The sequence below is a fragment of the Phaethon lepturus genome, unplaced genomic scaffold (assembly GCF_000687285.1).
Source record: "Phaethon lepturus isolate BGI_N335 unplaced genomic scaffold, ASM68728v1 scaffold10076, whole genome shotgun sequence".
Classification (NCBI taxonomy): domain Eukaryota; kingdom Metazoa; phylum Chordata; class Aves; order Phaethontiformes; family Phaethontidae; genus Phaethon; species Phaethon lepturus.
In genome coordinates, this window is record NW_010548295.1 from 38926 (window position 1) to 63955 (window position 25030).

A 25030-nucleotide genomic window follows, 5' to 3' on the forward strand; every position below is an offset into this window, starting at 1 on the left:
TTGCAAATTCCAAAAATATTCTTCTGGCTTTAAATGAGCTTTTGATCTGGAGGTATTTAACACCTCTTACAAATGTTGTATCTGGACATCTCTGGAAATTAAAGCATTTCTTTGGAGAATGCAGATAGAATTCACACACTTCAGAGTTCATGTAGGTGGCAGGAAAATTAATATTAAATTACAGCTTCTAAAATTAGTATTAAACTTTGACACTCTAGGAGAAATCTTGACGAATCTAAACCCAACAAAATGCCTCAGGTATTCAGATAAATGATTGTTTACCAGGGTGGATTAGTTCTTGTGGATACGGTTGCAGCATTCACCACGTTTTCCTTGCCTGATTTGGGAAGTCAGGCATAGTGTCTTACCAAGCCAGACATTTTCTGGCGAGGAGGAGTCGTTACAGGCATACCTGCTGTCTTACATGGACTCTACCAGGTGACTTAAAAATGATTGTTTATCATACTCTGATGCAAATTAGACAATTTATGTAGTGATGGGGTGCCTCTGCAGACTCGGAAACATATGATCTTGTGTTTTGTTTCAAGCTACACCAGGAATGAAGAACAGATGTGCTGTGCTCTGTCCCGTCTTTTTCCCCTTGTTGTTATTCCGTAAAACTTTACAAAAATAGATTTCTGGTTGCTAGACTTCGATGTCATTTTATCACCTATGTAGTGGTTCTGCTCTATAGCTGCCTTTTTAGCAAAACTGCTTATTTGAAGGGTTTGGTTTTTTTCACTAATGGATATATTCCTAATATGAATGCCTTTGCAACATAAATAATACTTTATCTTGACTTTAAATGAGGGCAGAAGGAAACTATATCATCTGTCAGAAATGAAAATTGAGTTCAACGTTTTTTCTTTTTTGGTTCAACAAATAGCAGTGTGCAAGAAATAGTTTACAAACCTGAACTGGCTAGCATCTCAGAGGGCATCGCTAGCGACCTGAGGTGGGCAGCAGTGTTGATTTGTTGGGTCCCCCCAGATACAGACATGCTGTATAACAGTGGAGAAGCTGAAGAAGTGCGTGGACGAGCTTTCAGAACATTTGGGAATGACCGAGAAAATAAGATGATATGCTCAGTTAAAAAGTTGAGGGTGGCTCTTTCTCTGTAATTTAATTAAGGAGTAGTCTTAACAGTGCTCCCTCCTCTGAGGTAGTCAAAGTCATGGGTCATAAATCTTGTGCCAGGGACTGCATTGGTTTGGATAGCAGTCAGCATGTGCAAGAGGTTACGAAGGCAAAGGAAGGGGAAGGTTATTTTTCTGCACTATGGATTTCTACACCGTTAATGTGGCAAATGTGTTTAAAATACGTTTGCAAATGTTTTTAAGCTGTAACCTTGGGGGGGAGGGGTTTCGTACAAATGAAAGGATTGCCAAATTCAATCTTGAAAATTATTTAGGCTTCCTTTGGGTGACTGAATAATGCTGTGTTGCTGACTATACCTGTAACTCTCATATAACCTGTTCCATTCTTTTATAAAGTTCAAATTGGGAAAAAAAAAGGTTACAAGCAGAGTGATGTAAAGTAAAACTGCTTTGCACAATGTGATAAAAATACTTGCCTGGTTGGTTGGAAAAGAGTTCTGTTCTACTTTGTCCCCACTAGAGCCTAATTCTCACAATTTGCGTATTTGGAAAGGAAATGTTTGCTTTCTTATTTTCTGGTGTGCTCTGCTTGTTTAACTTCAGATTTCATTGGTAAATTTATCCTTCTATGCATAGTCTCTGTGATTGTGAAACAACACATGCAAGTAAAGATTCCATATAAAAGAGTCTGTGGTGAGAAGCTTTTTTTCATCTTCTGTGATTACATTTTATTCCAAACTACCAATTACGGTTATTTGGTGCAAAGTGACTCCATGGATCTCAGTATCCTTCATGAAGAAATGCAAGTAGTATAATTTTTAAACAGCTCAATAAGGATGGGGCCGCTCCTCTGCAACGCAGTGTGTTATTTGCAGTGCAGACTGAGTCTTGAGGGTTAAGTTCTGCTCTAGTTACCAAAATTTCCTGTGTGTGCAACTTTGTAGTATGACCCTGGAAGCTCAAAATACTATGATCAAGACTTTTATATAGCTAGACTTTAGAAGACTTCAATATGAAAGCATCTTTGCTTTTAAATCTTTCTGGTACACGTGTAGAACGTGTTTCATGTAAGTTAATGTTCAAGCCAAAACACACAAGTTTATAGAAGAAGGCATGTGGGAAAGTTTGAAAGTTTGAGGCAGGCTACATAAACACCAAGGCAGTCTTTTTAATCAGTCCTCATAATTTCATCCAAGAGATTGGTTTCTTATAATGCTTCACCCACAAGGCAGGCAGCTATAGAGGAAGACCACTTTTTTTTGTGGGGTCTTTGAGGGGGACACACAACTCTCTATGGTAGTCCTGTTACCAGCATTCGTATGTTTAAAGATTGTTAAAATAACTGAACTGCAGTGTTTTTCCTCAAGTAATGGTCTATGTGGAAAACCACATCTGCGAACTACAACCTGCAGTTCATTTGTTGAAGCAAACAGGAAAAACACTAATAGGATTTATGTTTCGCTTGATACAGCCGCACGAGGAATTAACCTCAATAAAGGCAACTGTGTAGAAGAATACAGTTTCTTTTTAGGAGCTTAGTATGGGTTATTTTCAAAATTCCTCTTTTAAAAATATGCGATGAATAATGAGTTAGAAGAATTGGTGTGTTTATGTATAATTCAGCAACACTTTTAAAAGTAAATAATTTAAAAGTGAATGCAGTGTTACTGTTCTTTGACTTTTAGCTGGTAGGGCTTTGTAGTAGCACAGTTGTGACAACAATGATTGCAGACAGTGTTTATTCCTATCATAAACCTGTAGTCCTAAAGACTTTAGAAAGGCCAGAAGGTTGATTTTTGCGGTGTAGAAACAATTAACAATACACTTTTTGTAAGCCTATTATGAGAACAGTGGCTTTTTGGAAGGCTTTGAGTATTGAAAAGGGGAGTAAAGCACTTTGGGACTGCATGATGTGAATGGCCTAAAGAATGTACGCAGAATCAATTCAGCTTTTTTTCCCCTCCAACTAGTTTGGGCATGTCTAGGTGGAAAAAATGGCTTTTAAAATTAATGTTTATTAAAATTATGTTTGTATGAGTTACCTATAATGTTTATTAGCTATTATATTTTTTGTGTTAGGTCAGGTAGGGTAATTATAGAAGGAGATGCCTGCACCAGGTACTGACCCTTAAAGGGCCTATGCAAATGTGATCCCAGCTGAAATTTAGAGATCAACTGTCTGGTCAGTCATCCCTGGGAAGATGAAGGTTTTCAGATGGTATCTGCAGAGGTACACAGGCCAAAAAACACCTTCCTGAGTCACTGCTTTCATGTGGTGTCTAAGCATGTAGTCAAGCCTAAAAGTTGGGGGAGAAGAGGCTGATTTTTATCAATGTGCGAGGAGCTCCCCGTGTTTTACTCTGCTGTACGCTTATTGTATGTTCTAACAAATGCAACTTGGTGCTGGAAAAAAATTTTCTTTGCTGCTTGCAATTCAAGGGCATGAATGTTGTACTGACCATACTCCGCCTGGCTGCCTGCTCGACAAAAAAAAATACTTTTTTGGCTACTTCCAGGTCTCTCTGCCTTCCTTTTTCAAGTTCTGTTCCTGGATACAGTGACCAGATGCCATGCTGGGCAAAGAAGATGCCAGTCACTTGTTTGGCAGCATGCACCAAATCCTTTATGGTTTCCTAGGGCTCGGGGGTTGGTGGTGTAGAACAGGCGCAGCAGGAGTACACTTCTGGGGCAGTGAATGGGGATTTAGTGTCGTAGAATAGTGTGGATTGGAAGGGACCTTTAAAGGTCACCTCGTCCAACCCCCCTGCCATGAGCAGGGACTTTTTCAACTAGACCAGGTTGCTCAGAGCTTCATCCAACCTGACCTGGAATGTTGCCAACGGATGGGGCATCTACCATGTCTCTGGGCAACCTGGGCTACTGTTTTACCACCCTCATTGTGAAGAAGCTCTTCCTTATATCTAGCATAAATCTACCCTCTTTTAGTTTAAAATTGGTTCCCCTTGTCCTATCACTACAGGCCCTGCTCAAAAGTCTGTCCCCATCTTTCTTTCTTCTAAGCCCCCTTTAAGTACTGGCAGCTGCAATAAGGAGGGCCCAGAGCCTTCTCTGCTCCCGGCTGAGCCCCCCCAGCTCTCCCAGCCTGTCCTCACAGCAGAGCTGTTCCACCCCTCGGAACAGGTCCATGACTCTCCTATGCTCCAGAGCTGGACGCAGCACTGCAGGGGGGTCTCACCAGAGCACAGTAGAGAGGCAGAATCCCCTCCCTCGCCCTGCTGGCCACGCAGCTCTGGGGGCAGCCCAGGAGATGGTTGGCCTTCTGGGCTGTGAGCTCGCATTGCCAGCTCATGTCCAGCTTTTCACCCATCAGGACCCCCAATTCCTCCTCAGCAGGGCTGCTCTCCATCCCTTCATCCCCCAGCCTGTACTGATACTGGGGGTTGCCCTGACCCAGGTGCAGGACCCTGCCCTTGGCCTTGTTGAACCTCATGAGGTTCACATGGGCCCATTCCTTGAGCTTGTGCAGGTTCCTGTGGATGGATCCTGTCCCTCGGGTGTGTCAGCCGCACCACTCAGCTTGGTGTCATCTGCAAACTTGCTGAGGGTGCACTCGATCCCACTGTATGGCGTTGATGAAGATATTAAAGAGTACTGGTCCTAGTATGGACTCCTGAGGGACACAACTCATCACTGATCTTGATCTGGACATTGAGCCATTGACCACTACCTAGGTGGTGCCTTCTAGCCCAGTATTTGCTAGAGTGGTATTTTAGAAGTCTCAAAACTTTATTGAGTCTTATAAGATTTGGGATCTCCTAACGATGCTCTTCATCTTGCCCTTGCTTAGTTATGTTAATCATGCTTCTATCTCCCCTTGAGGTCTGCATCGAGCAGTGCAGAAGGGTAGTCAAAGCTTCCCTTACACACAAAATCCTTCCACTGTGGAGCAGCACAGGACCAGAGCACCCAAGCAAGGGCTTAGGCTGTACCTTCTGCTGCCTTGTGATGCTGCTGGGCAGCCCCCTCCCAGCTATGAGCAGCCCCATATCGAATGGGTTGCCATTAAGCAAGTCTGATTTTTATTGAAAAATTGTTCTTAATCAGAACAGAAAAGTTGTTCATTAACCAGATTTTCTTAGGGGATGGGAAAGGGTCAGTCCAGTCTGGGTTGAACATGGATTTCAGACTTAACAGGTCAGGTTTTGCTGTACTTGGAGGAAAAAAATAGGTGTTAACATCAGTTTTTGGTTGGAATTTGCTTCTGCTGAGTAAGTAGATGGTCCTATTCCGGGGTATTAATGTGTTAATTACTGCAACAAAAGCCCCACTGTTGATTAACAGAACAGGCTTGCAAGTTCGTGCTGAAAGATTTTCTATTGTATATGTAAGAGTCTCTAGAGTTTGGGAATTTTAAAATGTGTTTGAGCTGAAGTGCCTTTGTTTATAAATTTGCCAATATTCTAGAAGTGGTGACGAAAAACCCTATTGAGCTTTGGATAAACTGGGATGCTGCATATCTTCGGGCAACACATGTCACTGTAATTGATGTCTCATCTGGCAGCGAGACGGAGCGGTGAAGTACTGCAGTGTTACGTAAGGCACGCGGAGTCGAAGTGGGGCATCATGTACAGCTGATGCATTTTAATTACATCCCGTAAAGGCAAGGGAAGGACTAGCGTGGCAAAACACTTTATTGATGGCTGCGTTCATATACGTGTCTGCATACATTTAGATAGTTGCAAGTGATGGGAAATGGGTGCTAGCGTAGTTGCTTGTGACCTTTGAGTCTTTCTGTATCGGCAGGTTGCTTAACTGGCCAGCAACAGGCGACAGCGTTTGCAGCCTGGGAATAAATACAGTGACGTGAAGTTAACACTGGGTGGCTATACTGATATATGTGTATAGTTGAATGCAACCTACGTTTTTCTGGGATCATGAAGAAAGTTCTCAGCTTCTTATTTGATGTAAGCACCTTTGTTACATCCCTAAAACTGCTCTTCAGTGGAGGTTAAAAGGAATTTTTTTTTTAATTATTGCTGGTTCAGCACACTGGAAGTTGCGTCAGATTTAATCTATATTCAATTTCAGCTCATTAAAGACCATGATGCACATTTCTTATTAGAGTCAAAGTGATTTATTTCTAAATATTGGTTAGTAAGCGAGAGAGGAAGAAAAGTTAAAAACAAGTTTCCCAAGAGCCAAAAAAGATGGCACGGGTAATCTAGAAAACTCCCGTGAATCAGTTTAAGCAGTCGATAGATGCTCTTGGCAATGTTGCATTTCCTTGCCCTCTCTGGAGCGTAATTACCTGCTGCAGCCTGGAGAGAGCTTGTTTGGCACTCTCAGTGTTTGAGTATAACAGGTTCAGCTTCTGTCTTAAGTAAATCTGGCACTTTTCGCTGGCCTGAATGTACCTTGGCAAAAATAAATACTATCGTTTTGGTAAGGATGTCATTGTGCACAACCTATAGGAGTCGCTAAGCATTTTTGCTTAATAAAAAGAAACAAACAGCAATTGATTCTTTGGTCTTTCCTCAAGCAGGGTGTGTCATATGTGTTGCTGTTGATTCCTCCTCTTCACAGCAGCAGAAGTAGCTAATATTGGCATATATGTCTGTTAGCAATTGCTTGAGATATTGGATAAGGAAGTAGAAAACTGGATTGTTGTAAGGGCAGGAAGCTAGGAATAATCTTCTACCTGAATTACTACAGGTTACTCCTGTGGAAGCAGGTTAGTAGGTGGGTTAGAAACATTAAAATAAATAAGTAAAGCTTTAAAAGCTATACTTGACAGCATTTGTGATCACGCTAAAAGGAAAACCGTGTTTGCCTGCCTGCAGATCAGTGTATGTATTCCTTCTCCGATGCCTCAGACTTCGGCTGTTCTCAGGCTTTTGCTTCCCTTCTCCCCCTTCCACACATACCTTTGGCTCACTTCTCTTAACATATGCTGCTTCTTCCTGACACAGCACCATAAAACTGGGTTATAAACTAGAAATTGTCAGGGAAGCCACATAAACCTTTCTACAACTTTGGCAGAATGGCAGTGTAGCAGCAGAGCTTAATGAAACACTGATGACTCCCACGGTTGCCAAATATGAGAAGGGGAGGACAGTTGTAGGAGGTTGAGAAGCAATAACTGAGCCGAGACAGAAACTGGGAAAACTGGATGATGAAATCCTTTAAGAGGCCTGTCACTTATTTCCTTAAATCCATTTTTCAGAAGTGTTATTTAACCCAACATGGTTGCTGCTGGCACGCGAATGCGTGTGTAATTTCAAAAGCTATTGCTGTACCAAAAGACAGAATAGTTTTGCCAGAAGGGGATATTACTCTTCTGCAGCTTAGGACTGCAGGACTCTGCATGAAACACCACACTAATATTTCGGTACTGAAGCTGTTGGAGAGCAAGAATATTGTTTTATTACCAGTTTAGTTGTCCTTTCAAAATAGGTGGCTCTAGTCTAGTTGTAGGCGTGCCATGAAATAGTTGTAATAGTCTCCAATTTTTTGGAATTTGTTTCTGCTGTAAAAGTGTGACTTGTTTGCATCCATCTACTAAGGAAATTTAAAATTTGAAATATAAACTTTAAGGAAATGTTGGACAGTTTTTCCAGCATCTGTAACCTAATTTCATCCTTTTAATATTTGTATTAATTATTTGTTCACATATCTCAAATCTAGATCCAGCTTTCATCTATAATCTTGTCCTTATGACGGGGAGTGACCAAAGCAGAAATGTAAGTGCATTTTAAAGGCACGAATCTGCTGTAAAAGTTTTGGATGTTGCAGCGATGCAGGTAGCGGATTCCCATCCTGGAAGAGGTAGACAGACAGAGCTCCAGCCCTCTCCTCTGCAAAGTGTCTTTTGGTCCTGTGGATTTTTCCCGATGCATTCAGGGTGGGCTGCAGCTGACTTGCTGGTAGCTTTGGAAAGAATTTTCTGTGTTTTGCCCTTGGATATCAGTCTTTCGAAGTACCATGGTCTCTATGTCCTTGTAATATTCATATTAATTATTTGTTGTCTTAATTATCACTCCTCTCAGTGCTAATAACCCCTTTCCAATGGGGGAATCGTGCTTTATCCCTCCACTCTCGCATCCCACAACTGATTCCTCGTTTGCACCGCGGAGGCAGCCCTATCCTCGCTTCCTACCATCCGGAGCGGTAACAGACCAGCTGAGCGAGGCCGAGAGCCCAGCGCTCCCAGCCGTTGTGCAGACATCCCAGCTGTCGAGAGCTAAACAGGAGAGGGAAGGAGAGAATAGACTTCTTGCAAATGGGTGATAGTTTGTGCTCCGGAAAAGTATGTTCAGGCTGCAGAGTTCACGTACTCCTGCCTGTAAGATGTATATAATGTGCTGACAGCTGGTGAATGTTGCAGGCTAAACAGAAGAGCTCTTATTTGACAGGCACAAGAAGAATTTCAGGATGTGAATTTTACCAGTGGGAAGATTGAAGCCACAGTTTTGATATTGCTCCTATTTTATGTGGTGTTTATTGCAGTAGGTCATTTCTGAGACACTGAGTGAATAAAGATGCCTGGTAACTTGATAGGCTATTATTTTCATGTAGAAAGCTAGCAGCAATTAAAAACCTCATGGTACCAATTTTGTTCTGAGTTTTTCCACCTGCGCTCTTGCTACTGAATCGAGCCTTGTGATCACAAGTATTGGTCAGTATAATTTTTTTCCAGCGTTGTCATGCTGTTTGCCACTTGTTTAGAAGCCACTCTTGAAGCAAGATCGAGCAAATGTCATCATATAGGCTGGGCAGACATAATTTAATGAAGAGCAAAAATCTCACATAAAAATGAAGTCTAATACGGGGCTTCATTTCTTCTCACACCAGCAGCTGTAAGATACTTAGCATTAGGGGTGCAAATTAGAGGCTCTCTCATCTCATATGATATCAGACTCTGATTTCAAGTGGTACTTAAAATTATTTCCTCCTTAAAAGCTTGCACTCCCACATTTGGAAGCTGCTCAAATCATGGTAATGGGTACCAGGAGAAATTACTGTGCTTTTTCATATCCCTTCCCTGTTGGTCAGAGTTCCCATTTCAATCCAGAAGTTAGAAGGTGATTCCTCGTGGGTGTGATAAACTCAACGTGCTCAGACCACCAGCCAAGCCCGTTCCAGTGCATTGGTTCAACATATATTGCCTCAGGTATGGGTTTTTTTGGCAGCTCAAAGTCCCGCACGAACTCTAAGCCATTGGAGGTCCTAAAATCTGAGGGGAGATAGCAAGAAGCCAAAAGATTTCCGGTTGAAGCTTCATGGCAATACAGTTGTCAAAACAGGCACAACCAAGAGTGTGGCAAGTCTGTATTTTTATTTTAAATATATGGGAGTGGATATCAGGGTGCACTTATGAAATTATTGCAGCTGCATTCTGAAATTTCTATTCGTGAAATAGACGCTCCAAAGCTCAAATGCTTGTCTTTGCAGTGGTTTCTATGATTTTGTTGTAACAAGATGAAGAACAGATACTGGGGTTCTAATTTTTTCACAGCTTTTTGACAAGCATTGGTTTTGCTTGCTACACTTTAAAAAAATATAGTCTAAACAAAGCAGCTTGTACAAGCAATGCATTTTTAAACAGATCAATGTAAAATATTTTTAGCAGCACTCAGTATTTGATACAGGGATGAAATTGTGGAATACAAGTATTTGCAGGGCATGTCAGCTTCTTATGTTAGTTCAGAAATTTGTATGGTGTTTACTTTAAGCATATAAACAAGTCTGTAGGTGATGATTTCTGACAAATGAAAATAGGAGCTTAGCATCCTATTCCCATATCAGATCTTATTGTTAAGCTTATAAAGAACTATTTTTCCCCCAATAGAACTTATCAAAAAGAGGTTTTGAATAGAAACTGCTGCATGTGACTTAATCTTTCTTCCATGTAACTCGTGACCTCACGCAGCCTTTAGACTGATGGTGACACAGTGAGCATTTCCTGTGAACCGTGAGCGGTGCTGGTCCCACTATTGTTGGGCACTTTTTTTGTCTGGGAAAAAACAAACCCTTATTTACTAGAAGCCAGTGTCCTGTTTGTTTGTAGCTGGCTGGGAAATGCCATATTACAAGGGTCTCAGTGGCAGTCGTTGCTGCTAACAGAAGCTGTTGTTGTGTTTTGCTCTTTTTCTCACTGATTTGTATGGGACTTCTGAGTCTGCCTTGTGACCTGCTCCAGATTCTGTTCACGGCACAAATACTAACCTTGTTTATCCAATATGTTTTTTTCCTCCTCGGTGTTTCCTCAAATTAGCTGTCAGTAAAGGGCTAAATAATAATCCTCCAGTTATTACTCCTCCGCCAAGAGGCCACCAGGTTACTTTTCCAAGTTGGTGGATGGCGGTTCGCTGTTAGAGCTGCTACCTGGCAAGGCAAGCACAGCGGTGGAAAATTACAGACAAAATAAAGGAACAGCATTAAACTGGTAATGGGATGCAGCTGCTTTGGCTGTTGAGTCCGCATGCGAGTCTCAGCAGCCTTTGGTAAAGGCATTTGCTGCATGATACTTCTCTTGGCCATATGAAATTAGTCCCAGCCTAGTCATAGCCTGTTCCAGGTAGGTTTAGCAGCTCTCAGCGGTTGGGACGTTTTACATTTGGCTGTAACAGGTTGCGGCGAGGCAGTCATATGGATGACAAGCTTGCTGTGCGGTACTGCCCTGAAATCTAGTCAAAGCCGGCATCCGTACATCTGTTCTGCGCATCAGAGACTGGATGCTGCAGGGCTGCTGGCCGAGCCCATCGCTGTAGCCAAGTTTATTCAAAATACTTACTGCATCTGACTCTTTGCCACTAGATGGGGTTATCAGAGGGAACTTCTTGGTATCAGAATATGCCCTTTATCTCTTCGTTTCCGCTCACCGGTGTCTTGTCCTGGCTTGGATGCCTGTCTTCTCATTTTAAAATACTGTATGAAATGGTGAAGTTCTGTAGGTATAGCAGCATATATATCCAGAGAAAGGAGCCATTAGGATATGTAATTACCTTCCTCAACTGCCTAGTGCCCTTTGCAACCATAACTTTTTGTTATTTTATTTATTAAAGTTATTAAGTTTTGTTATTGGAGCTCATCTTGTGAGTAGCAAACCTCTGGGAGACTTGGGGGTTTATATCTTGTTTTTATATATATATACACACACAATATCTTTAAGTATTTCAATTTTCAGTCCCCTTATTTATTTTGCTTCTACTGCCAAATCATGCACGCCAACCTAAATATGCATATCATGTATGCAGACATTCAAGAGACTAAAACCAGAACAGCCTCTTTTGAGGGAAAAAAGTATTTTGGGGTTGGAGTCCTCCTTTCCTGTCTGGAACTTTCACATTTATATCAAAATGTCTAGCACTAAAGCAAAGCTACTGCTGAAATGGTGAAGCACCTGTAGACTCTGCCAGTATGAAGCTTGAATTTTATGAAGAACATCTACAAGGTATGTTCTGAAGTCTTGCTTCATGGGACAGCGGAGGTAGCGCTCAGTGCCTTGGAAAGCTCTTTGCTGGAAGACCCGTGGTAGAACATGGCTGTGAGCTTTACAGAAGTCTGACTTTCCAGCAACAGAGCTGAGTGCAGACATCAGAGGTGACAACTAAACCTATACAGAGAGAGCAGGCTCTTCTAGGCACCAGAACTGTTGTCTCACAGTGTTTTCAGTGACTGGGTAGACTACATTTTCTCAATAACACATCTCAACTTCAAGAAAGCAAATACAAAAGGAAGCTCTGGGTAACTACCTTTACTACCTGTTGCCAAAAAAATTGCTCTGTTTGCCTGCCTGTATGTTGTTCAGGTGAGGAGTCTGCTGTCTGTCAGACTGGTACGGGAGGGAATTCTCCCACCAGCAAATTAATTTTTCCTATGCTGTTTTATCTTAGCTTGCACGTACATCAGCTTCCCACTGTGAATCTTCTCCAACAGAATCACAGAATCATTAAGGTTGGAAAAGACCTTTAAGATCATCAAGTACAACCATCAACCCAACACCACCATGTCCACTGAACCATATCCACCACTCAGTACTTTTCCACTTGAGTAACCAACTAAATTCTAATGTGCCGATATCACAGTTTACATACTTACAGTAAAGTCATGCACTTCATAAATGATAACTCTTGAATTCTGCATAACTGTATATAAAACACATAAGATGATTTTGTAAACTGCTAGCTTACACTTGGAATGTAATTTATAAGAGCCCTGCCGCTTAGGTTACAGAGGTAGTCCTATAGCATGACTTCTCCAGCAAGAGAAAAAGCAGATTGTGCTCATGTTGATGGATCCTACCATTATACAATCTGTGGGAATTGCTCGTGTTTCACTTGAAAGTTATCCCTTTCCTGTTTACTTGGAGGAGCACTGAAAGCTTTTTAGAAATTCTTCCATTTTTCTTGGCATGGGGCTATTAATTCTTGTATAGATTTTTATCATGGCCTCTTTTTCTAAAAATAGATATTTTGGCCACTAAAGAGTAGTTCAATTAAAAAAAAAAAGAAATCAAAGTGGTTTGTCCAAAGATGGATCTCCAAACATAATGGTTTTGGTTTTTTAAGTGTCCTTTTAACCCTTCCGTAAAAGCTACCATACATCCCTAGCTCTGTTCTGAAAATAGAGATTCATGGCTTTTGCAAAGTAAGCCATTTTCAATGTAAATATTTGGATTTAGGCTTTTATTTATAATACTTAGATGTTAGGAAGATCGCCCTTTTCAATCTGTGAAAAGAAAGCCTTCTCAAGAAAGCATTTCAGTCTCTCTCCTCTTACTCATACATGGAAGGATAGGACTCCCTAACTGTAGACATGTAACAGAGGTTGGGTAAAACTTCTTTTTTTCATTTCTTTTACTGGCCTGTAAAATCAAACCAGGATGCAGGCCTTAATCTGATTTTTAGTTATTACATGTAAAGTTGACCTCGAAAGTACTGAAGTCAAAGTAATGCTGGCAGTAAAAATCACTGGTTTTTTAATAATCTTAGGACATTTTTATAAGAGTTGGTTAACTGTGGCTATAAAGCATTAAAAAATACCTATATTTCCAATTTAGAAATGTGCAGTTTTTACAGTTGAAGAAAAAATACTTGTAAACAGATTTCAATTCTCTGTAGAAGTCATCATTTCAAATGGATTGTTTCCCGAACTTTTTGTTAAAATCTGTATACGCCACAGAGACGTGCTGTTGTAGACTGGAGACAAAGTGGTGACCACGAGGGCAGCAGGATGGTGAGCTGTGCAAGCCCCCGTGTCCCTGGATGTACTGCTCGTATCGCTTGTCCTTGCTGTACTAGCATTTGCTTGTTGTTTCTGCTCATAGTCTCCATTAAAACGAGTTGGTTGTCTCAATGGATGTTGGAATGTTAAAAGAGAGTCTCGTAATTGTATCCATTTTACTTGTATTTATCTGTTTAAGGTTGTTTATTCACATAAGATAGGATGATGCTTGTAACGCTAGTAATGGAGCTGTTGCTAGCCTTGATCCCCTGCATTTATTTAAAGTAACTGTATGATTTACTGCAAAACCTTCCCTACGTCAAGTGTTTACTGATGGATGAGCTTGACTGAGATGTCCCAGCTCATAATTCAGAAGTCACAACATAATTCAGAAAAGAAACTTCTGTTCTCAACATAGAGCCCTTTTGCAGTGATATGACATCACATTATTTCAGATGTTGGTGAATGCTGTATTAAAGATCAATGACGTTGGTTAAGCCATAGCTTCTAACTTTGTTTAAAACAGACTTGTTGCAGTGAGTTGGCATCACACAATAGCAACCTCTGATGTATAACTGCTGCTCGACAGGATGGCTCTGTGGAGGCAAAATGGGATGAATATTTACACATTGCCAATTCTTCTGTGTCCTGCAGAGAAATCATTCACCCAAAATGAATCATAACCTGCCTACAGTTTAGTTTTGCTTGCCTCGAACTAAATGTTTCCTCTTTCCCATCATTAATTTTTTTTTTTAAGCACACTATTCCCCTCTGTATGCTAGCTCAGGCATTGATAAGCGTTAGCATCCTGGAGCAGGTGAGGTGCCAGTTAAACACCCAGTGCCCGAACCTGCTTGTGTGCTTGGGAAGGCTGTTGAACTTGGTGAAGTTAAAGAGAATTTAAACCACAGGGAGATGGAGGTTTTCGCTGTGCTTATATTTGGGTTACTGGCTTGTACCTGTGACTAGGGTAGAGCTCATTAAGAGAAGCTGGGTGATGTAATTATAAATGTTGGGGTCTGGAGGAATGGTGCTAAAACAACCATGGCTTCTTGAACAAGAGCTTTAAACCTAATAAGTCTCCTGCCCTGGCTAAGTATGTCTCAGCTAAAACTTCCATGTCAGCAAAAACATCACCAAACAGTTGGAAAATCTAAGCAAGAGGTGGCGGTTTGAACCACGATGTGAACGAGGTGCCATCTGTATAAACAAAGCCCTTTCGGAGAGTCAGTAGTTGTATGGTAAGTGTCAATGTGGAGTATTTGCCTCAGGTACAGGCCTGGAGCAAGGAAAGATGGCTAAACCATGGTGCTTTCCCCATTCCCTGTGGGCAGCCTGCTCATGGGCATGTTTGGGCTGAAAGCACAGGTTGCGCGGGTTCAGAGAGGCAAGTTTATTCCAATAACTCTGTACTCATCAAGGTGTCTGTCGCCGTTAGCTTGCTCGTTAGCCAAAGTTGACTCAAATCACGTAGACCTTGGCCGCAGACCTGGATTTTGAATCCCGATAGTGAATTTTGTTATCTATGGTAAGTCGTGGGCAAAAAATGTCTTATTTTCTTATAATATTTCTGCATTACTGCAGAGCACACCAGTCTCAGGAAAATGCGATTTATCTCGTGGAAGAAGTCAGCATCATTAGTCAAGATTTGATAGCACTTTAAACAGCAGGAGATTAGACTTCCAAATTTGCAGCATAGTCTATTTTGGGCAGGGATTGGTATAATCCTGGATGCCTCGGCACGCTGCGCAGGGAGCGTAAGGTACAGGTTGATCTCGCCAGCAAAGGTCGAATACTACTCGCGCTCATGATACGTGGTTTTGAATAACAAATGCTTTTCCTTCCTAGAGTAAAGACACTCAGTTTTTCAGTCTTGGCATCAGCTGGACTGCAAGAAATTGATTGGTTTGGTTTTAATGCTTTGCTGAGAAACATGTCAAAGTTGTTACCTGACCTGTGCTGATAACTTGAGAGGGAGACGGATCTCAGAGGAGCCGAGCGTAGCAGCTCCTCTGGGCCAGTGTGCCATCTGCAGGCCATTGCTCGCCATGCTGGAGAGGTGTAAAGCAGGGCTTTGGGGGTTTCTTTCCTTCTCCAGAAATTATTTGTAACAACATTGTTGTTTTCTAGGTAAATATTACATAATAAATCAAATTTGTTTCAATTTGATCCTACGAGTAGTCATGTCAGTTCTGAAAGAAAAAGCAAGGACGGCAAGAGATAAACAAGCCTCTTTATTCATTAACCTTTAGAGAACAACTAATTGCTTTTTCTTTTATCGTCCATTGTTCACTTTTATCAGTAAACATTTTTGTGCTTAGAAATGGGATATTTCATATGACAGTCAAATTCTGTCCACCATGCTCAGTCTGTTAAATCTTTAGCAAGTCTTTATGGTGGTCGTCATAGATGAGCAGTACCACTATGATGTTCAAGTCCTGTTGAATGTTAAAAGTTTTGCTGAGAAGGGGATATGTGTATACGACAACCAAGTAGTTTTCCAAGCGTCCCAAAGATCTTTGGTTTTATAGATAGAGGGTAGAGGATGCAACAAAGCTATTTGGTTTCTACACAGCAGACCTTGGCTGCTGCATTTTCACAGAGGCTATCCCCACCAACACCCCTGTCAAAAAAGATACGGCACAGTCAGCAAAATCTGGCAAAGTGTGATATTTTTGGTCAGTAGGAACTAATTTAGACTAGTGATTCCACTGTTTGATATCTCTTTTCTTTATAACTTTTACTTCAATAGCTTAAGTATATCTATTGTTACCTTCTTGTTGCCCAGGTATTTGAAAGATATATGATCTGTGATTTCCTTAACTTTTTTTTTTAACCATTGATAAGAAATTTTGACTGGGTTGTTCATCTGGGAGGGAATTTGCTGTAGGTCCATTACTGACCGATGTACAGTTTTCAAAGGTATAACAAAATTTAATGTATAATGTGAGATGTTTGGTGTGTACCACATAACCTTTAAATCATTTTTGTCTTTGTTTTAGGTCTTCCTGAACAATACTACAGCCTCACGTGGTTCCTTAGCCCTATCCTGGGCTTGATCTTCACTCCGCTTATAGGTTCAGCTAGTGACCGCTGCACACTGAGCTGGGGCCGCCGGCGGCCTTTTATTCTTGCTCTCTGCATTGGTGTCCTCTTTGGAGTTGCACTTTTCCTTAATGGCTCTGTTATAGGTAAATAATGAGGAAATCACCTGTGTATAGCTCCTGCTAACATACCTGCTTTAAGATTTTTATGTAGGAAGTAAAGATGATACGCAGTTGATTTAACTTAAGTTTAGTGTTAAAATCATGAGAAATCTCTGCAACAGTGCATTTGAGCTATCCATCTTGAATGTTTTTATTCATATTCGAAAGTTACGGTGCTGTGCTAAGTGTTGTGCAATCATAGCTGTAACTGGTAATACAGTGTTATTAATACAATGGTTGCCAGCATAATGTCTGCAGTCACTGAGACAAATTTGGTCGATCCTTGACATGGGAAAATTGTAGCAACCTGTTCACAGGGAAATGTTTCCTGTTGTGATCCATTTTCCCTTTAATGCATATCTGGCAACACATCCTGTTTCCAGCATTATTTCAAAAATTATCTTTTCACTTTTTCTTGTGCTTTTCTTAGACCCGGTATTGAAAAAGTCCAGAACACAGTTAATATTTGTTTATCAAAAACTATGTGGGAAAATAATTTTTCCTGAGCCCCCATCAAAGTTGGTAAAAATAGCTTCCCTTGAACATAGTTTACTACTGAGCTTAATCTACAATCTACAATCTCTTTGTAAATTTAGTGTAGGAGAGGTGACAGCAAGTACATTTGGGGAAATGTTTACATCATGGTTGGACTGATGCAAATGAAAGGAACTTAGCACCTAATAATATCCTCTGGGGTTTTTTTCAGGTTAGCTCTATTGTGAAGAAGTTTTACTAATTACGGGAAATGAGTGGAACATTACCTTGGCTCAGCCTGTTAGCTTTTTAGAACCAGATTGGGGTGCCATATGATGGTTTTCAATTTTCTACAAACTGCAGTGGACAAACTGTTCAGATGAATGATATTTAGCTTATGTTTTGGGGGTTTTTTTTCAATTTACCCAAGCAATAAATACTAATTATTTGAATTGCTATCATATGGTATCAATTGTACTTTGTTGTTGTATCTCCAAGACTTATTCCTCCTCATTCAGATGTATGCAAGATGTTAGCCTGCAGCCCTCTTACAAGGTTTTAATTAACAGGAAGCTCTTATTTCCACACAGTGGTTTAGGTCAGTAGCCATTGATAGGGGCAAGCAAAGCTCATACACAGTTTATAGGTTTATTTTGAAATATCTCACCTTCTAATAAATCAACAGAAAATATTGTCTTCAATTTTTCTCTAATTCTTTGCTATACAGTAATACAGTCTATTACATAGCTTTCGAGGAAGCCTGCATTTTGCAGATACTCCAGTGCTACTTTCCAGATACTCAGGTGCAGTAAAACTTCAGAGGTTATTGCAATGCACTGCAAAACTGAGCTCTGTTCTTTATGCATCCGTTCCTGGGATGTGGTTGTGGTAGATTTTGAACAAATACCCTCTTCTGAAAAGCACAATAAACACTGCGGTGCCTCTCCTAGGGGAGCCTGGAACGAACTGAAGTGATGGTCTTGTCTAGACTTGTTCCATACTAGAAGATAGAGATTTGCCACTATAATTGAAGTCACATCAGTATAAGATATCAGCCACCTGCTCTACTAGTTAGAGCAGATGCAAAATATGATAAAGCAATATTAGTCTCTCTTTATTTGAACTTTTTGAAATGGTGGCCTGTGTTACTTTTCAGAGAGAAAAGGCATCGCTTACGAGTTTCTTGCCAAAGGGGGGTGTTTAGAGGTTTGCAGGAAAAGACCTCGTTTTGTAACCAAATTTTCTTCTAGATGGACCCTGTATGCTTTCAATGTCTTCTTCCCATTTTACGTTCACGCTTTCCTATCGTTAGTCTCCAGTTACTTGCTCTCCTAATTTCAGCTTGGGACTTCAGGAGATGCTGCAAAACAGAGGTGGTCATTGTATGGAACCTTTCTTCGTAACCTGGCCTCTGGCAATAGGAGTCACAGGGAGGGGAACAAGAAGCACAAGAGCATGCTAAAAAAGAGGTTTGCCAATCCTAATAGTAATACCACCATGTCCCAGGAGAACAGCTGTGTATAGATCTTATTCAACTCTTGTTCTCTCCACTGTGTGCACTGTTCAGGTTTCCAACAAATCTAAAGCACTGACACTGTTGGTGTTTTCTGCTTTAAGATTCAGCCGAGCGTGGAACACGTATAAACTTCTTCAGCATTCAGAGGACTTGGTATAAATGAGGATTAAATACGCAGGAATCATAGCACTTCGGATTTAGATGATTTTGGTGGCTTAGCCAGTTCATCTCTTTCTGCAGTCATTTTCATCAATTACACTAACGGTTTTATCAGTCTTGCATGTGTAGCTTCTAAATCTCCCTGATTCGAGTAATTCATGCTTTTGTCAATGGTTTGTTTCATGAAAAATTCTCCATCTATATACTAATGCTGCCTTTCTACTCTGTAGACAAAGAGCATTTCATCCTGTGCTATCAACAGAAGCTGATGCTTTTTGCAATGCAAAATACCTTCATGTTGCTTCATCCTTAAAAGTTTTGCTTATGAAACTGATCTAGGAAATATGATTGATGGAGAAAAGCAGAGAGAGAGGTGAAGGAGTTAAATTTCACTTTATCCTGTTGTGTTGCAACCTTTACATGTTAGGCACCATGTCAGGAATGCTGTCAGCAGTGCAGTTACTTCTGTGTCTGATAGATGAGGTATGTCATCTTGCTCTTGGATGCTCTCCTCTCACTGTGGCTGTCTTTTATAAAAACAGCCTTCAGCGTTTGAAGGAAAATACAACCAAGAACATGAAATAATGTCCAGTGATCTCCAAGCTTTAAGGGATACTTTTAAAATAACATTTTGAAAAATAAACATCAGTCTTACAAATGTAAAAATGTAGTCTTTGTCCCAGACTACTTATGAAGATGTGCCAAAGAGTTGAAATTGGCATTTTATTCTGTAAAATAGTATTTCCAGTAAGTATGTTGGCCACCTTTTGCTTAAGGAGCTTAACCTTGCTCTTAGTAGTTTTCCTTTTTTGACTGACTTGCTCACATTCCTCTTCTGGTTTTTCTCAGGTCTGGCTATTGGTGATGTCCCGGACAAGCAACCCATTGGTATAGTTCTCACGGTGCTTGGTGTTGTGGTGTTGGACTTTTGTGCTGATGCAACAGAAGGGCCAATTCGGGCCTACTTGTTGGATGTAGTGGACAGTGAAGAGCAAGACATGGCCCTTAACATCCATGCATTTTCAGCTGGTATGGAGTTAGCCAATATGTTTTTGGCAGCTGCCAGATCTTCCTGATGACCAGGTTGTGACTGAATTGATTTTTTCTTAACTCGCTTCTCATTTTTTCTGTTCCACAGGTCTTGGAGGGGCAATCGGTTATATGTTAGGAGGGCTGGACTGGACACAGACCTTCTTGGGTGGTATTTTTAAATCTCAAGAGCAAGTCCTTTTCTTCTTTGCAGCCATTATTTTCTCTGTCTCCGTTGCTCTCCACCTTTTTAGCATTGAAGAAGAGCAATATAACCCTCAGCAGGACAGGATTGATGATGGAGACGACACACTTTCCAGTGTCAAATTTAGTGGTAGTCTCCCCCCTCTGAATCGACTGAATGTAATTAGTGAGGAAGAGCCGTATGGAGCCTCTATGTTCCACGATGAGGTTCAGTCAGAGCATGATCTCAATTTGGAGTTTCTTGACGTGAACATTGTAAGAAGTAAGAGTGACTCGGTTCTGCACATGCCCGATGCTACATTGGAAATTGAATCGGAACTGCTTTTTCTGCATGACATTGAACCCTCCATTTTTCAGGATGCTTCATATCCAAATACTCCCCACAACACAAGCCAAGAGATCATGAAATCCAAACTCAACCACCTGTCTGCTTTCCTCAGGGACAGTGAGAAAGAGGAGGAAATGTTGCTTGATAATCGCTTGAATGAAGATAAAGTCCCAAATGTCAATGGCTCCCTACCAAAAGAGTTCCTCAATGGACATGCTAGAATAGGCATGAAGCAATCTAGTACTTCAAACTCCATGCGAAGGAGGAGGCACATGTTTTACCGTCAGCCATCTTACACCTTCTCATACTATGGCAAAATAGGCTCTCACCGCTATCGCTTTCGTCGGGCCAATGCCATTGTCTTGATAAAGTCCTCACGCAGCATGAATGATATCTATGACATGCAGAAGCGGCAGCGACAGAGGTACAGACACAGGAATCAGAGTGGCACAACAAATTCAAGCGGAGACACAGAGAGCGAAGAGGGGGAGACTGAAACCACTGTCAGACTCTTGTGGTTGTCGATGCTAAAGATGCCAAAGGAGCTGCTGAGACTGTGTGTCTGTCACCTCTTAACTTGGTTCTCAATCATTGCTGAAGCTGTGTTCTATACAGATTTCATGGGCCAGGTCATCTTTCAGGGCGATCCAAAGGTAAGAGAATAGTTACCATTGGCCAGCCTGCTTATAGTTACTCATTTCAGAGACGTGCTCCTTACGAGAACGTGGCTTTGCGTTTGTGTGTTGCAGGCCCCTTCAAACTCAACCGAGTTACACGCTTATAATGCTGGAGTTCAGATGGGTTGCTGGGGACTGGTAATTTATGCTGCTACTGCTGCCGTTTGTTCAGGTAAGAGACGTTGCACAATCAGACAGTGGAATGCGCCCCATTGTATGTATTTGCAAGGTGAAAATAGGTTTGCTTCAGTTAGCATCTGCCTCCTTGTTTGGGCTGAAGGATATTTTGGAAAAGCATTTTACATGGTCATAAAGGGAAAGGCTTCTTTAAGAATCAATATTAAAAAGTTCCTCTGAACGTAGAGGTGGAAATATGAAACAGATTGGTGAAGTAGCATAAAGCACAAAATTGTATCAAAGGATATTGAATGGCATTTAGCTTGTCATCAGGAAACTAAATTATGCTTGCATATTATTTAAGCGTATGTAAAAAGGTTTTTGCAAAGACCGTTTTTAAAATCAAAATTATAACTATATTTCTGAAAGTCTCTTTCTTGCTCTCTAATAACAGATAAACCAACTACAGACAATTGGAAAGCTTTTGCCAAACTTGAATTCTGCGTTTTGCAGCACATGTGCAGGCATGTCTGCACAGACCAGTATCGTGGGGACTGCCTCTTTGTAGAGACATGTCAAATTGAAGTTCAGGTGGGCAACTTGGTCCTGAACGCAAACTGGAACACGGCTATAAACGTCAATTATCTGATTGCTGCTTAGCAAATGTGCTTGCATTAGAAACGGAATCTCCTCTGTGCTCAGAGTGTACCTGCATTGATAAAGTTAATAAATAGGTAAAATTCATGAATGGACCAAGTGGACCATGATATGTTTGAGTCTCGGAGCATGGGGTTCTGCCTCAGGTTTGTAGCATGGTTTAGGCAAGTCTCTGAGTTCGTTTGTTCCCCTGTCTCTGAAGTGGAATTACGTCCTTTCCCCAATGAGGGCTGAGCTACGCTGCTAGGGCGAGCCAAATATGCAGCAAGCGTCTGAGTCCTAAATAGCGTATCGAGCTGTCACGGCCACGTCAAAAACTTCACCAAGTAAACTGATACTTATATTTTATTCTTCACCTCTGCAGCCTTGTTGCAGAAATACTTGGACAACTATGATCTTAGTATAAAAGTGATCTACATCCTGGGCACGCTGGGTTTTTCTCTTGGCACTGCAGTGATGGCTATGTTCCCCAACGTGTACGTCACCATGATAATGATCAGCACTATGGGAATAGTCTCTATGAGTATCTCCTACTGCCCCTATGCGCTTTTGGGACAATACCATGATATTAAACAGGTACGTGGAATATTTAGAATATTCTAATCAAGGCAGAGCATTCACGTTTCTCTAAAGAACACAATGGGAGAATGGATTTATTAAATCCCATTATTTGAGATACCTGCCTTGTCGGGATGTGTGTCAAAGAACAGATTTGTCCTTGATAGTAAACAGCAAGAGCTGCCACTTAAATCAGATGGTATTAGCATCAAGTTGGCTCAGTGGGGTCATGATTGCTTTACCCCGTGCTGAGGTGTAAAAGGATTTGGGTGCGTATAGTAGATGAAGAGAGATTAAATAGTTATTGAGGCATTTATTATATACCTAGTTGTTAATAATGTTTCTGACGTGTTATGTTATGTTAGCATTACCCAGGTTAATGTGCAGTCTTAGGTATTGAGGTGAGTCTGGAAATGCAGCTGTAAGTTTGGGGAGACATAAGGCAAACAGATTCAGCTGAAACAAGGAGAAGAGGAGGCACTGAGGAGATTTTATTGCAGCCTTCCAGTACTTAAAGGGGGCTTAGAAGAAAGATGGGGACAGACTTTTTAGCAGGGCCTTTTGCAACAGGAAAAGGGATAATGGTTTTAAACAAAAAGAGGGCAAATTTAGACCAGATCTAAGGAAGGAATTTTTTACAACAAGAGTGGTGAAACCCCGGCCCAGGTTGCCCAGAGAGGTGGTAGATGCCCCATCCCTGGCAACATTCCAGGTCAGGTTGGATGAAGCTCTGAGCAACCTGACCTAGTTGAAGATGTCCCTGCTCTTTTGCAGGGGGGTTGGACGAGGTGAGCTTTAAAGGTCCCTTCCAACCCAAACTATTCTATGATTCTGTGATTTACTTTCCACTTTTTAGCAGTATTCCATGTGGATTACAAACTACAGGAGGTTCATTTATTTTAACATGGTTCTGCATTGTGGTTGGGAGAGGGGTTCCTTTTAATAATCATAAAAATAATTTCCAACAACTGTTTCATGTAAATTTGTTTTACAAAACCTAATCTTGGAGCCAGTTCATGCTAGGATTGCCCCAGTAAATATCTGCCTCTTGCTGTAAGATGAGGAGGCCATTGATAAGGAGATAAGGAGGCTGTTGCTCAGGACTTGTATAGCCTGCATGATGCACAAGGATGGCATAAAGTTCACCATGCGGCGGAGAAATTCAAGGAAGATACCAGTGTTTAAATATTTTATTTTGTTCATTGTTTTACCTCCTAACACATTTCTTTTTTTTTTTTTTTTTTTCCAGTACATTCACCATAGCCCCGGGAACTCAAAGCGAGGATTTGGCATAGACTGCGCTATTCTGTCATGTCAGGTTTACATCTCTCAGATCCTCGTGGCCTCTGCGCTTGGTGGTGTGGTCGATGCGGTTGGCACAGTCAGAGTCATTCCCATGGTGGCTTCAGTGGGATCCTTCCTGGGTTTTTTGACAGCTACCTTCTTGGTGATTTACCCTGAAGTCAATGAAGAGCCAAAGGAAGAACAGAAAGGACTAGGTCCTCCAGAGGCAGCCGAAGGCAACGGCACGAGCGGAGAGAAGCCAACTGTGCTGAAGCTCACGCGCAAAGGAGCTGCCACATCCGAATTGGAGAGCGAGTCAGCCGTTTGAGGCCGTTGCTTGTTCTTCACCCACATTCCAGGGAGTGCAGGTGCAGGATCAAAAACTTTGGTTTTTTTCCCAGGAAGACAAGTTAGGATCTTCACTACTTGTAGCTAAAATTGCAGAAGAAAAGGCAGTTTTGTGCAAAAGTGTAAATGAAATTCTGTAGTCCTTAATATAGGTTTGAACAGGTAGCTATGATGCTAATTGCTTTCTCTACAACTTAGAAATGTCATTTCTGAACACTTTTTTTATTAAGAATACAGTTAGATTTCAAGTAAGTTTTATTAATCTGCATGAGACTCACAACGTATACAATTAGCAGTTAGAAAAATTAAGTTTTTGGCTGTTTTTAAACTAACAGAAAATGGAAGCTATCTTGACTTATAGTCTCTTGCTATTTTTTTGTCTGAACATTTCAGATTCCACTAGTGTAATAGCTGAATCAAATGCTTAGACATCTTGATCAATTCTTTTCATAAGCATGATATTATTGGTCTGACAGCTACAGTTCTTTAACGTTAATTTTAGACTTCATGTTTTTTGTTAGTGCAATTACTGCAGAATAGTTTTATTTGCAATTATTTTCAAGAATAACAAAAGCAATTACTGCGGTTTCTAAGAAACTGCCATGAATCCTTTCAGTCATACTGTTTCAACAACTACTTCCAAGTCTGCTGCTCGTCAAGAGAGGGTGACATTGGGTGCATGATTTGAACTGTAGATGGAAGGAGCAGCAACTGGGAGAGGTGACCAGCACTGACAGGTTTTTATCACAAGTGCTGCATTTTAATGAATGTCTTTGGAATACGCTGTGACAATTTTTAGCTGGGAGTTTTGCATACTGGTGAACTTGGGGGTTTTCTTGGCATTTAAACCTGATCATCTCTGGATGAAGCTGCCATGGAGAAAGGGCATTTCTGGGGTCAGCTTCATGGGAGGGGGCATGTGGATTCTCTTTTGTAGGGATAATTGCACTTTCAATGATCCTTTAACCTCCTGGCTGGGAACGCAGCAGCCGAGGTAAAGGCACGGTGTCAGTACAACAAGGTAAACCGAAGGCCTACCTCCGTCACTTTATGGTATAGTCTGGGTGTATAAAAATCTGTGTCAGAAACAGTTTTTAGGCCTTAAAATTCAATCCACTAGCATGTGTCGCTGTTCCAGTCCCTGCGTTGGAGGAATTGTAGGCTGGAGCTCTTACCAGCTGGCGTACACA

At 41.2% G+C, this 25030-nt stretch overlaps 1 protein-coding gene across 1 annotated transcript in view; it reads left to right on the plus strand.

The window, feature by feature from the left end:
• Positions 1 to 23854, plus strand: part of SLC45A4 (solute carrier family 45, member 4) — a 34512-nt gene extending 10658 nt beyond the window's left edge. Inside the window, exons 2-8 of the mRNA XM_010289915.1 lie at positions 16286 to 16474; positions 19488 to 19667; positions 19777 to 19988; positions 20043 to 20852; positions 20949 to 21048; positions 22015 to 22226; positions 23458 to 23854. Coding sequence (XP_010288217.1) covers positions 16286 to 16474; positions 19488 to 19667; positions 19777 to 19988; positions 20043 to 20852; positions 20949 to 21048; positions 22015 to 22226; positions 23458 to 23820 — 2066 coding nt within the window. The 3' untranslated portion in view covers positions 23821 to 23854. The remainder of the gene's footprint in view (positions 1 to 16285; positions 16475 to 19487; positions 19668 to 19776; positions 19989 to 20042; positions 20853 to 20948; positions 21049 to 22014; positions 22227 to 23457) is intronic.
• Positions 23855 to 25030: the final 1176 nt, after the last annotated feature.